The 12,678-nt window shown below is 44.3% G+C and overlaps 2 protein-coding genes, 1 long non-coding RNA gene and 1 other non-coding gene across 4 annotated transcripts; 2 read left to right on the top strand and 2 right to left on the bottom strand.

The window, feature by feature from the left end:
• Positions 1-2,073: 2,073 nt before the first annotated feature.
• On the top strand, positions 2,074-3,284 carry LOC136547189 (uncharacterized). Its single transcript, XM_066539157.1, has 2 exons — positions 2,074-2,479; positions 2,563-3,284. The coding sequence occupies exons 1-2, from the start codon at positions 2,233-2,235 to the stop codon at positions 2,634-2,636; spliced, it is 321 nt and encodes a 106-aa protein (XP_066395254.1). The 5' UTR covers positions 2,074-2,232; the 3' UTR covers positions 2,637-3,284.
• Positions 3,285-7,473: 4,189 nt separating this feature from the next.
• On the bottom strand, positions 7,474-7,988 carry LOC136547187 (uncharacterized). Its single transcript, XM_066539156.1, has one exon. The coding sequence runs from the start codon at positions 7,936-7,938 to the stop codon at positions 7,663-7,665; it is 276 nt and encodes a 91-aa protein (XP_066395253.1). The 5' UTR covers positions 7,939-7,988; the 3' UTR covers positions 7,474-7,662.
• Positions 7,989-9,826: 1,838 nt separating this feature from the next.
• On the top strand, positions 9,827-10,828 carry LOC136547188 (uncharacterized). The gene is made up of 3 exons (XR_010781504.1): positions 9,827-9,957; positions 10,271-10,324; positions 10,437-10,828. It is a non-coding gene; the product is annotated as an uncharacterized lncRNA (long non-coding RNA).
• Positions 10,829-12,305: 1,477 nt separating this feature from the next.
• TRNAN-GUU (transfer RNA asparagine (anticodon GUU)) lies at positions 12,306-12,379 on the bottom strand. The gene has a single exon. It is a non-coding gene; the product is annotated as a tRNA-Asn (tRNA).
• Positions 12,380-12,678: the final 299 nt, after the last annotated feature.

Here is a 12,678-nt window from a genome sequence, read left to right as displayed (position 1 = left end):
CGCAAATCTCTGGCGCCGGTAGTGGTGGGCCCGTCGAAGGCGTCTGGTGGAGCGGACGACGACGGCGAGCTGCTTCCGCGGACGACGATGGCGAGGTGCGCCCGCACCTGGAAGCTCCGCGCGAGGGAGGTCGCGTCCGCACTGCCGGTGGAGGCTGCCCTGCTCGCCTGTTCGCGCCGTCGGGTCCGCTAGAAGCGCCTTCACGAGCAGGACATGGTCCACGACAGCTAGTCCAGCAGCGGGTGGTCGCGGCGGTGGCGGCCTCCGAGATTGGGACCACGCGGCACTCGGTGTCAAGGACGACGACGACTGTTGCTGCTTCACGACGGCTGCTGCTGGACCGCGACGGCGGCCACGGACGACGACGACGACAAGGCAGGACGATAGCTGCTGCTCCACGATGGCTGCTGCTGGACCGCGACGGCGGCCGCGAGCTGCTCCACGGCGGCGACCACGGACGACGACGACGGTGGCGGCTGCGAGTTGCTCCACTGCTGGACCGCGGCGGGGTAGCTCGATGAGGACAGAGAGGTGGGGTGGGATTTGGGTTTGAGAAGCCACAAAATTAGGTACGCATGGTCTTTATTGTAGGTGATGCAAACATGGAATGGATGCTCTATTTGCCTCCCCGCTATTGGAGATAGCCTTAGCAAAGACCATAAAACGTGTTCACAGCACAGATGGAACCCAAAATCTTAGAAACACTCCAAACCAAACTCCACCAGCAAAGCAACTGTTCCTTCCCATTGCCCAATAAAAATCACTTTCCTCGTCTCACAAGCCAAGGCTAGCGGTCCTGCTTCCCTTTTTTTAATCAGCGTGTCGACTCATGCAAACGAATCGATTTAGTGGTTGTCGCTCTTAAAATACATAGAGTATTAAATATAGACTAATTACAAAACTAATTACATAGTTTACGACTAATTTGCTAGATGGATCTTTTGAGCCTAATTAGTCTATGATTTGACAATGTTTGCTACAGTAAACACGTGCTAATGACGGATTAATTAGGCTTAAAAAATTCGTCTCGTGTAGTATTGATGGATTATGTAATTTGTTTTTTTATTAGTATCCGAATACCCCATGCAACATCTTCCCGACACACCTTCTAAATTTTAGTAGCTGGATCCAAACATCCCCTTATTCCCTCTCATCGAATGAGTCGTCTCCTCCAGCAGTGATGGGTCGGTTCTGTTATATTAATCTCTTTCCATTGGCCCAACGACTCGTTAATTGGATCTTTGATCCGCGCTCTGATCGGAGACGTTCAACCGCTCCATGGTTAGTAGGCTCCCGTCGAACAGCGTCATAGGAAAGGAGGTGGGAGCCGAGGAACAAGGCATGAGAATCACCTGAGCCGCCAGACGCCCCACCTACGGCCCCTAAAACCTAAACCGATCTAGTGAGGAGGTGTTGCCAGCAACAAAAAGACCGTCACCGGCCACCGCCGCCACTGCGTCCGCGACTTCACCGTCGGACCTCACGCGTCACTGACAAGGACACCATTGCAAGCTCGTCTTCTACGAAGACGGCCGATGATTTGCACCTCCGCAACCCCCCCCCCCCCTATCTATCAATCCTGTACCAGTTCATGATCTAAAACTTACTATTTATCTCAAATATCAGTACACATGCTAGATCTATAGCTAAATGATCCTATAAATTCTACTAGGTTCACCAGCTCCACGTCAGATGATGGGTCGACCACCGGAGAAGCCCTAAAGGCGCCTGACGCCTGCAAAGACATAGCAAGACAGTACATTATTACGAAAAAGAAATTAATCAAGTAATATGAAAGTAAAAAAAAAATCGTCCGGTGCTGGACTATGGGCCTGTTGACTTGTTGCCCGACTGGCTCGAGAGGTGCTTTGCTTTGGTGGGTGCTTTGCCGCGTCTCAGCTTGTCGCACCGACGCTCGCAAACTCGACTAGAGAGTGGCATGGATGGTTGAGGTCCCCACGTCTCCACCAGACCACCACCAGCTTTATTAGGCGTGATTCAGCATTTCAGCTAGCATGTTTGTCTATCCTAACCGGCTATCCTCCACCCCACCTGCAACTCTGCAAGATATTTGCGCCGCGTAGCGTAGGAGCACGAGTACTCCTACTCCTTTGCTTGCAATTCAAACCAGACCAAACGCCCATTACTTTTTCGCCGCATTTATTAAGCGCGCCTGCGCCAACCGCATTGCCGAAAGCTTCGGGCCACCTCGCACTCGCGCGCGCCTCAAAGATGCACAGGCAGCTCAGCCTCTCCGCCAGCCCCAAGCAGCAGCAGCAACCTCCGGACGGCACCGGCGACGCGGCGCAGGCGATGGCGGTGGCGGAGGACGAGTCGTCGGCCTCGCACTCGCACTCCAAGCCCAGCAGGGGGTGGTCGGCGACGGCGAGGGACGAGAGGGCCATCCACCTCATCCCGCTGCTCACCTTCCTCTGCTTCCTCCTGCTTTTCCTCTGCTCCCACGACCCGTCCGCCGCCGGTACGTACGTTCCTCTCCTCCGGTATGTGATGGTATCAACGTGTGGACCGTTTGTCATTTTGCCTCCTGTTGCTGTTTTCTAGACATGTCGAGCTTCGCTGGAGGTGGTGGCGGCGGCGGTGCGAGATCTGGGAACCGGAGGTTAAGGATGTTTTAGACTGCTTTAGCCATTGGAGCATTATCCGATGCGCATGTTGTACTTCACTACTTGTCCAGAAGTAACCAAGTATGGGACCAAAGTATGCCACCAAACAAAAACAGAATGTTGTTGCTTTGCTTTGGTAGTACTCGTCAGCATTTTCTTGATCATTTGAGTTGGATTCCCAAACAAAATACTCCTACGGACGAATGGATAAAAAACACTTCAACGAACATGACATGAAGAGATGACAAGGGGCCCTGGGGACAAATATGCTGAACCATGTGATGTGATGACGCTCGCGCATGGCATAACTATGCTGTCTGAGTTTTGGAAGGTCCTGCTTGGACTGTGTGATGGCCCAACAAACCGGGCCTTATCCACACTCCACACGTCTAAGCAGTGCATGGCAATGTCATTCCAAAATTCAAAACCAAACAATTCCAGCTGAGACATGGTCTCAACACAGAATGCCTTTGTAGTAAGAGCCAAATGAGCGTATATAAGGACACCACATTCTGTTCTGTGTTTCATAAAAAGAAAAAGGAAAGGACAGTCCCATAACAAAGGTTGAAATAAACAGCTGCGGGAACAGTTACAGCTCTCAGATACTAAGTCTGAGCAAATCCTGACAATGAAAAGGAATTGCATAAGACAACTTGGGTTGCAGCATCATGGAAATCACGTCTGAGGTCTGAAGAACAATAAACATTGTTACTACAATCATACCGTGTGACTGTTAATACTGGCAGAATGGTAAGTCACATGAGAATAGCGAAAGTGTCAACGAGCAGTATCATGGCAACAATAGGCAGGAGAAAGTGCAAACATGAAGAAAAAAAAAGTTATAGACCATGCACCTGTACAAGTAATGATTTTCCACATGCCAGGAAAACATACTAAACAGCATCCCAATATACAGCATTGGATCTGTTATTCCCTTGAAAAATAGGAAATTTAGGTAACCTTAAAGACAGGATTTAGACTCATTAGTACGGTCAACTCACCGCAATCTGGAACTGCAGCTCTGAGAAGACACAGTGCAGGGTTCACAACTGTGAGAATGTCTAGATCAAATCATGAATAGATATTTTATGATATTGATACCATCAATCATTGCAAGAAATGATTAATAAGATCAATTGGGGGAAAACAGGGCTAGAAATCTTGACGAAGAAATAACTGGAGCCTGGAGGAATGTGAATTTCTTGAGTACAAGCATGGTGTGCCCATCTTTTACCAAATACTCAAGCAGACAAGACAGACTACCCATACAATCCAATTTCGAGACTAGTCCCTACTATGAAATTATTAAAGATAAAGGCATCTATTGTATCACATGCAGACATATTTTGAGCAGAGTCATAACAGAGTACAGCAGACTGTATCCATCAAATACAGAATAATTGGCAAAACAGCATGAGCGTAAATTTTAAGCGTTGTGTAAAATTAAGCAGTACATAAATACCTGTGAAAACTGAGACACAAAACAAGTACCTCAAGTTCCATTTGCTTCTCCCAACTTGTTCATTAGGAAAAGATGAAAACGCACTACCATATATATCACATTCATACTCAACAGAGTCCATATTGCCTAAAGCTATTTCATGCCAAAACTCTTCTTCCATATACCTTGATGGAAGACAAGCAATAAAAATTGCATGTCATGAAATGTGTAATTTTTATTCACCATCTTCCTGAACTTCCAAAATCTGTACTTTCTAATAGTTTATACTGACATGTTATGCAGTACAAACAATAAAAATTGTATACCATGCACTTCCACTCATGAAGAAGGCAAACCTGTCATCCTTGGACTATTCAGCAAAACAGGAGGCTGAACTCTGACTGTAAACTTAAACACACCTAGTTCCTTCATTAGTACAGTGCCAGCAGGTACCCAGGCGGAGACAGGTGAAATATGATCTTGCATATACCTGGCATAGTTTTTAAGGCGGTAAGGCGAGGTGTGGCGCTCCACCCCCTTCCAGATGCCTAGGCGAATTAGGCGTGCGGCGAGGCGACGCCATACACATACTGCTGTTCACAATTTAAGCCTCAGAGGCACATATAACAATGACACAGATCAATAAATTAACCTCTCTTATGCAGCAAAGTTCAGACGTCAGAGAGACAAACAGTCAAGCATATATTAATTATTCACAGCAATTAGGCAACCACATCAGAAGAGCACACCTGTGAGCTATCCATTCCAACTATCAAACTGTAACACATAAATAGGAGAAACGAGCAGAGCAGAGAAAGCAAAGTAGAGCACAGGAAGGAGCATAGCATGGGAACGAGGCGGACGAAGAGCAGAGGAAGAAGGGGGAGGAAGAGCAGAGGAAGAAGGGGGAGCAGCAGAGGAAAGAGGAGGGGAGGACGTAACTGCCACTCGCGCGGTCGCAGAGCAAAGTCGTGGTTGGGGACGGGGCCGGAGTCAGTCGCGGGGCTGCTCGCGGGTCACGGCGGACGGAGTGGGAGTCGGTCGCAGACAGGGCTGGAGTCGCGGACGGGCCGGACTCACGCGGGGACAGTCGCCTGCGCCGCGCCGACGCCGGATTCCAGGTGCGCCGCCGCCCTCCTCTCTCTTCCTCTCTCCTTCCTTTCCCTCTCCCTCTCCCTCTCTCAACTGACGCGATGGGGATTGGGTTGGCGGGAGGTGTAGGCGCGCAGTTGCTTCTTTTCCCACGCGCGAACATCGCTTCGCTCTTTTCCCGCGCGAGCGCGCGGCGCTGCTCTTTCCCGCGTGCTTTTCCGTCCAGCAGCGTCCGCCTCAGCGAAATCGACGCCTAGGCGACGCCATATGCGATGAGGGCGCGGCGACCGTGACGCCCCGTTTGGAATCCCGCTCGGACGACTAGGCGACACCTAGTCATCGCCTAGGCGACGCCTTAAAAACTATGATACCTGGGTTATTGCACTTGCACATGGCCAAAATATGAGAATAACATAACATTCACAAAAACCTACTTAAAGGTTCAAAACCAGAGTTATGAACAATTCAACACATGGGCTGTGGCTCACCATTTTTTCCAGCATGCACATAAAACTCAAAATACCATTACAGCAGATCGGTGTTGATTATGAACACATACTACAGCAACCCTAAGAGCTGTATGATTCAGCTCTGAGCTGTTTCATGAGCAAAATTATGGGGCACACATCTCAGAAAGACCGCTAGCGGAAATTGATTATGATATGCCATAACTTGTGAGGTGGCATCACTTAGGTATCTAAACTTAAACTATTTTGGCAGGTCCCTCCTAGGCTTAGAACAATCTGCAACTTGAGACAATTTAGTAGTTTGAGGATGAAAGTAGCATAATGCAAGTATAGCAACTTTTATTGCTAATTTCTTCATTTTGTTTTCGTGCAACTACATCTGTCAACCATCATTATCATCCCTTGACCTTGTTACCTAGAAGAATATAATCAACAGAGGATACAGAGACACAACTATTAGCATATTTTGCAGCCATAGGGGCAACTTTGCTGAGATAAACTATGGGATCCTCAAACTCCTGGTTGATGGAGAAAATATGTGACAATCCAGAATCTAATCAATCCAATCTAGGCTTTGTATCTCATTGACACTCCCTCTCTCAGTGATGCATCACAACTGTTGTGCAACCTTTCCCCACATGACACAGATTTCAGAGTATCTCTGTGTACACACTTCATTACTAAATTATAGCTAGAAATGGAATTTAGAAATGGCATATTGGAGTGGAAGATGTCAACGAGCTTAAAAAGTTTGTCTCTGCTCTTGTAAAATATTATAACCCAAACAGCAGAGTCTGCTCGTACAATTGTAAATAATTAATTCATGAACATCCATCAGTTGTGTTGCTTTTCCACACGTCTATATGCCTGAAGGTCACAGCTGAATTCTACAAAAAGGTGAGCAGTCACTAAATTTGTTCACACCATAAAAGCCAATGTAGCCATGCAGGTGGCAAATACCCAGAATCCAACAGCTCTTGTGCTGTCTCAACCACAAAACATAGGGAAAAGTTCAAGACAACAAGTCAAATCCATCCGTATAGTTCAAATTTCATCTCAAATCACTCCCAGATCAGTTCACATAAATAAATGAGTTCATATTAAGCACATAGAGTCATAGCCCGTGAATTCACATCATATGAAACCTATCAAACATAGTATAGCAAAAACATGGCAGAAGCAGAAAATAGCCACTGAAGTGGTCAAATCTTTTCCAGAAATTGGTCGAATCTGTAGAACAGTTTGAATTTAGAAACATCTCAAAACTAACCATGAAACTAAAACGGTTACCATGTCAAGCTCAGTTCTACATACAATACATAAAGAGAGGATTTGCTATCTGAAGCAAATTTGTCGCCTAGAAACGAACAGGAGAACAAATAGTAAGAGAATTACATGACACCATGTGAAACTACTCCGTACGAGCTAAGCTGCTACAGTACACATGGAATCAGGCAAAGGCAGGAACACGCTAAATTAGCGAGCGCTCAAACATGCAGGGACTGCTGCCCAGTGTACCAAACAGTCCAGCAAACCATAATTTGCAACTAAAACATAAAAGTCAAGAAAGGGATAGAATGGATTCCAAGCCAGTTATGACCTTCTGCAGAAGGATACTTATCAAGTTATGATCCAAACCAGTTATGTTGGCACAGCACATTTGAAATACAGTCGATGGCAGAAATGGCAAAATATAAACATTAGTGCAAACGTCAATGATGTAATGCACAAGTCATTCAGGTAACCCAAAAGCATGCTATTAATACCAACTCCGGAGTGCCACAATTTACTGATTCCAGCAGAACACCTTCAAAACCACGCATCCCCTAACTCAAATTTAAGAAGACAAGCAGCAGCTTTTCAATGACTCAAGATGCAGTTCATTCATACTGAATACTTCTTTCTTTTAATTAGCAAGTAGCCAAGTATACAGTATATAGTATATGGATAGTAGCTTACTAGAACAGACGATCCTAATTTAGCCATTCATCGGCAGACATCAGAACCAAATCTTACAAGATAGATTCCTCGTTCCTCTCTACGGGACGCGGCCACGGTTGAGCAGTCCAAGCGTGTGTCGCGCAGCCTCGACGAGGTCACGGATGTTGTGGAGCGACCTCTCCTCGGCGCCGAAGATGAAGATGGCCCGGCACTCCGCCTTCTTGGTCAGCCGCGCCGCGTGCTCCAGCGGTAGCTCCGGCGAGTTGAGCGCCCGCAGGATCTGCCGGTACAGCGACAGCACCACCGGCCTGTTCCGCGCCAGATCCTCCGCCGTGGCCCAGATCAGCCCGCTGCCACCGCCGCCGTTCGCCATTCTTCCGGTGCCGTGGTCACCTCGTCGCACCGCCAACGGGAGCGAGAGGGTTTGCGTAATTGGGTTGAGCGGTGAGCCCAATCACCAGACTTGTTGTGGCAGGCCGCCAGCTGCACGGTTCGTCAGCATGCTGACCTGGGCCCAGGCCAAGATTTCATCTCGGGCTGACTTATCCCGCAGGCCCACTCAAGGCCACGAGCTCTTTGCGCCGTCCGATTGCAACAGACGGCTGCCGCCCGTGGTCCAGCAGAGGCTTCACGAGTACAACAGAGAGCAGTTGTCGCCGCGAGTTGCATCAAAAGCCATAGTTGAAGAAAGAGGAGACACTCAGAAACTGAGGTTTACGAGTAGATTTCTTATTTGGCGTATTGCTGATACCTTCTGTCAATAAATTGTTATCCATGAAAACTAAGAGGTATGTATAATCTGGTTGTTGCTCAACTGTTCACCATGTTATGCTCTAGCATATGAAAAGTGCAAGTTTCCCATGCACGTAGTCAAGCATGTTATATTGAGAATGTGCCTACATAATGGACACTATTGGAATTTGGAAGTAGTATGAGCTAGCATTGAAATTAGTTGGTAAGTCATATGATCAAGAATTCTGTTCAATGCCAACAAGATAACAAATTGTGTTGAAGTCAGTAGGTTTTATTTGGCCTATATTCAGTTCCAGGCTTCTTGGTTGATGCTAGCACCAGTAGTTTTGGATTACATGGAGTCTGGATGAAGGCATAGGTGATAGTGAGCTGCCTTTTAGTAGGTTCATTGGTTCGGTCAGTTGGAAATATTTCACCCGATTCACGGCAACAAATCATATAACTTGCCACTGGTTTTGGTTATACGTATGCTGAAAATCTCATTAGACTTAAAATGGAGAAGCTGGAGTCGTTAGGTCAGACACCCCTCTTACTCTGGCATTTTTACTCTGAGGAGCCAAAGCTCCATAGACCCACCACCTTCTGTATGTTATAGGTGTTAAAGGCCAAACCCGTCTTCAAGCACTGGAAGCATGCTTACTTTTTTAAGAAAGCGATCTTTCAGCATAATTTGAAGACATTTAGTTATTTAATCATCCACTGAATGCTGACATTTTTTTCTTCCTATCTAATAATTGGTATTTATTAGCATCGGCTTTGCTTTGTATATGTGGACATTGACCAGCAGAACTGATCTTGTTAAGTTAAACTGGATTTTTTTGGTACTCTATTCAAAGCATTGCTTCATAATATTACATTCATTGCTTGTATTTTTTTCCTGGCAGATCAACCAAACTGATTTCGAGTTGGTGAAAGTTATGCAAGAAAAGAAAAGGCTATCAGCCAAAATTGTCCATTCCCCTAGGCTGTATGTTTGTTTGTTTTAAACTGCTACAGGCATAAAGTTCATTAGGAATTGAATGTGTTGGAACGCATAAGCTAAAAAAACTGAAAGCCATTCATACAAGCAACGCCACAGGTTCTAGAATTACTTTCCATAGTAGAACAGCAAGCCATAGTTTTCCTAACTGTCTTACTCAATGCAACTAGGACTAGCAAATATGCTGCCATCCTTTCAACTGTCGGAATGACTTTATCTCTTCACGGTTCACCATAACTATGACTGAATTATTCATTCTAACAACAACAACAAGCCTTTTAGTCCCAAGCTCTTATGAAGATGAAACCCAAAAGAATTATTCATTCTAACAAATCATTGCAATTGTCACAGGTGCTCTATCTAAGATTGCATTCCTTTTAAAAAGTGTTCATTTTCCCCAGAATCATTAGTCACTTCTTTATGTGCTATGAGTGTATTTTTTTGATGTGCGTACATTGTCAAATTGCTTGGATCAGAATTATGAGCTTCAATCAGATAATCAACTTGTGCTAGTTTCCGTAATAACTATGGATTTTATTTTCTATAGCAAAGAGGAGCCTTGAGGAGGAGAAAGCAGTCCGTGATGAGTTAAAGAACTTAGAGAAGATGGCAAATCATGAAGTCCAAGAGAAAACCAATACTCTTGAGACGTATACTAAGGTACTCTTTATGATGCGCTCTTCCTGATGCTGATTGGTGCAACAATTTCACACTTGTTGATATAAATTTCTTGTAAACAATACAGATCATGTGCTCACGAACAGTGTTTTCTTTCTGGTAATCTCGAGTTCCTATTTAGTTCTCCCCACAGCCTCGGATCATTCTTTTCTTACTGCAGGTGATGGGCAATTGCTCAAATGATTAAATCACAAGAACCATTTGACATTTATTATTGTTTCTTGTGAGGCCTGACCTATCTTATTCCTGTATACTCCATTGATGTTGTTGCATGATAAGCATCTTTATTTTGCAGGTTTCTGAGAAACTAGCGAAGCATCTCTCTAAAATTTCTGCTGTACATGAAAAAGTATGATTAGCAGCAAACTTTCCTGCATGCAAGATTTTTTTTCCTTTGGCTGATTCCACGCTTGAGTCAAATTGGTATAACAATGACTGTACAAATATATTATTCATGCTAGAGTGCTGGTGCTAAAGCTTCTGATAAGGATGTTAAAGCACACAAAGAGAAGACTAGTGATCAAAATTTGGAGGTTAGTATCTTAGCATTGCTGCTGAATGGCAATTGAAAGGTTAGTATCTTAGCATTGCTCAAGTATTATCAAGTCAGTTCTTAGTTCAAATGTTATCACCACATTACTGTGCATGAACATCTTGCAATTAGTACTTGAGAACGAGGCCAATCTGAACGCAAAGGAGAAAGAAAGGGATCAAAGAGTTGGAGAGAACAATCGGAAGATGACTGCATTGAAATCTGAAGTTGAATCGGAGCACAAGTGCCTTGAGGAGAAACAAACAAAAATAAAGGAAAAGATTGAAAAAGGAGAAACAAACAAAAATAAAGGAAAAGATTGAAAAAGGTTGTTCTTATCCATGTTCTGCTGTTGAAATTAGAATCATTTTCGAAATTCCACAGCATGAGACATTGCGTTTATTGCTTTACATGTTACCTTTGAATTTGATCCATACGTTCGAGCCTGATTAGTAGCTGTGCGCTCTATAAATCTAGAAGGGAAAACATAGGCTATGCATCCATTACTTCATTTTCAAAGCATGTACGCTGTTGTCATCTTTTTTATTTATTGTGCGTACCTCTTTCACAATTTCAGGCAGTACGTCCTAGCTAGAAGGCTATTTGATTTCCTAAAAGGATACTAGTCCATAAAGAACATGGCTATTTGATTTCCTAAAAGGATACTAGTCCATAAAGAACATTGGTTTCCTTGAGGTTGTTTGCTGATTAACAACCTTTTTCTCCAGGCTAACATGTACACGGATGGCGTCGATCATTCCTTCAAAGAGACTGATGAAGCTGCAGTGATTTTGAACACTAGGCCAGAGTGGCGCTTGACGTGTGAAGTGACCATCGGGCAATGGATCGTGGACAATTAGCATAGTAATAATCGTGCTAATGTCCCGCTTTGTGTATATATACCTCCACTGGATCGTGTGTGGTCACTTTTGCATCTCGTTTCATGTTGCTCTGTTCGTGTGTGGTCAGTCGAACGCCTCTGTATATGTTTTTGCACCGCTATTTTAATTTAATCAGTACTAAATTAGCAGTGAAAATGGATATGTTAACCGGTGATGAGGTCTGGATTTGCTTGGTTGCAATTCGCAAGTCGTGGAGGACAAATCTAAAACACCACAAGTACTAGTCTCGACAATGGGCAGGCTCAACTTTAGTCACCTAGTCGAGTCAAGAGTGCCTAGTTTGCATCTACTGTATTTGTATAAATGGAGGTTAGATTCTGACTTTATTTTTTTAAGCTTCGCAAGAATATTTTTATATAATTCTCTAAATTGCACTGGTATCTCTTGCGAGGAATACGTATTTATTTTGTAGGATCTAATTTAATGAAAAAAAATGTTTGGTCAATAAATCAGAAGTCATCACCTCACACTCACACTCACACCAGACAGGGCAAGAAGCTCGATGAATATATCCATGAATATATGGCGCCCTGTAAGGGACTGGACTCACCCAGCATTGAACTAAACAGCAAAAAGGAGGCAAAAATTGAAGGAAAAAAAAACGTTGCCACAGCCCTATGCTCACGATGAACTGAACGTTAAAAAAGTGGTTGAAACACAAAAGCTCACGAAGTCATAATGGATTGAGCGGTAAAATGATGGTAAAAATACAAAAGCTCAGGAAGTCACAATTTATTGAGCAGCAGAAAAAAAAAAGGCAAAATAAAGAAACAGCTACATGAAATGAGGTGCAAAAAAGGGCTAAAATTAAAATTGGGGAAAAGCCAAAAATAAATTTGCAAAAATATAAGAAAGCAGCTTGTACTGAGGGGCAAAGGCAAAAATGAAAAATAATGCGCTAGAAGGAGGGCTTGAACCTCCGACCTTGTGGTTAACAGCCACACGCTCTAACCAACTGAGCTATTCCAGCTAATAGCCAATAATTAAAATTGTCCTTTGTTATTGTGGAACCAGCTAGCATGCAACAGTGATCTAGTCGATGGCAACTGGCAAGTCCAGATAACAGAGACGTTACTGTTTCAAAGAGCTAGCATACAGTGGCAGATCCAGATATAAGAGGTGAGCTTCTCACGAGGATTCACCCGAGATTATTCCGTGTTATTAAAATTGGAATGCAGTAATTGAACAGGAATTTTACAGAAATTATTTTATTTTTACAGAAAATATATAGAGATAAAAAAAAAATCTCACGCGAGAAGGCTTATGGGC

Source organism: Miscanthus floridulus, chromosome 3, assembly GCF_019320115.1.
Source record: "Miscanthus floridulus cultivar M001 chromosome 3, ASM1932011v1, whole genome shotgun sequence".
Lineage (NCBI taxonomy): Eukaryota > Viridiplantae > Streptophyta > Magnoliopsida > Poales > Poaceae > Miscanthus > Miscanthus floridulus.
This window is presented reverse-complemented; position numbering and strand designations above follow the sequence as displayed.

Coding starts and splice junctions, on each gene's coding strand:
- LOC136547187 (XM_066539156.1), bottom strand. CDS start 7,938: ATGGCGAACGGCGGCGGTGGCAGCGGGCTGATCTGGGCCACGGCGGAG.
- LOC136547189 (XM_066539157.1), top strand. CDS start 2,233: ATGCACAGGCAGCTCAGCCTCTCCGCCAGCCCCAAGCAGCAGCAGCAA. Junction 2,480..2,562: donor CCACGACCCGTCCGCCGCCG/GTACGTACGTTC, acceptor GCTGTTTTCTAG/ACATGTCGAGCTTCGCTGGA.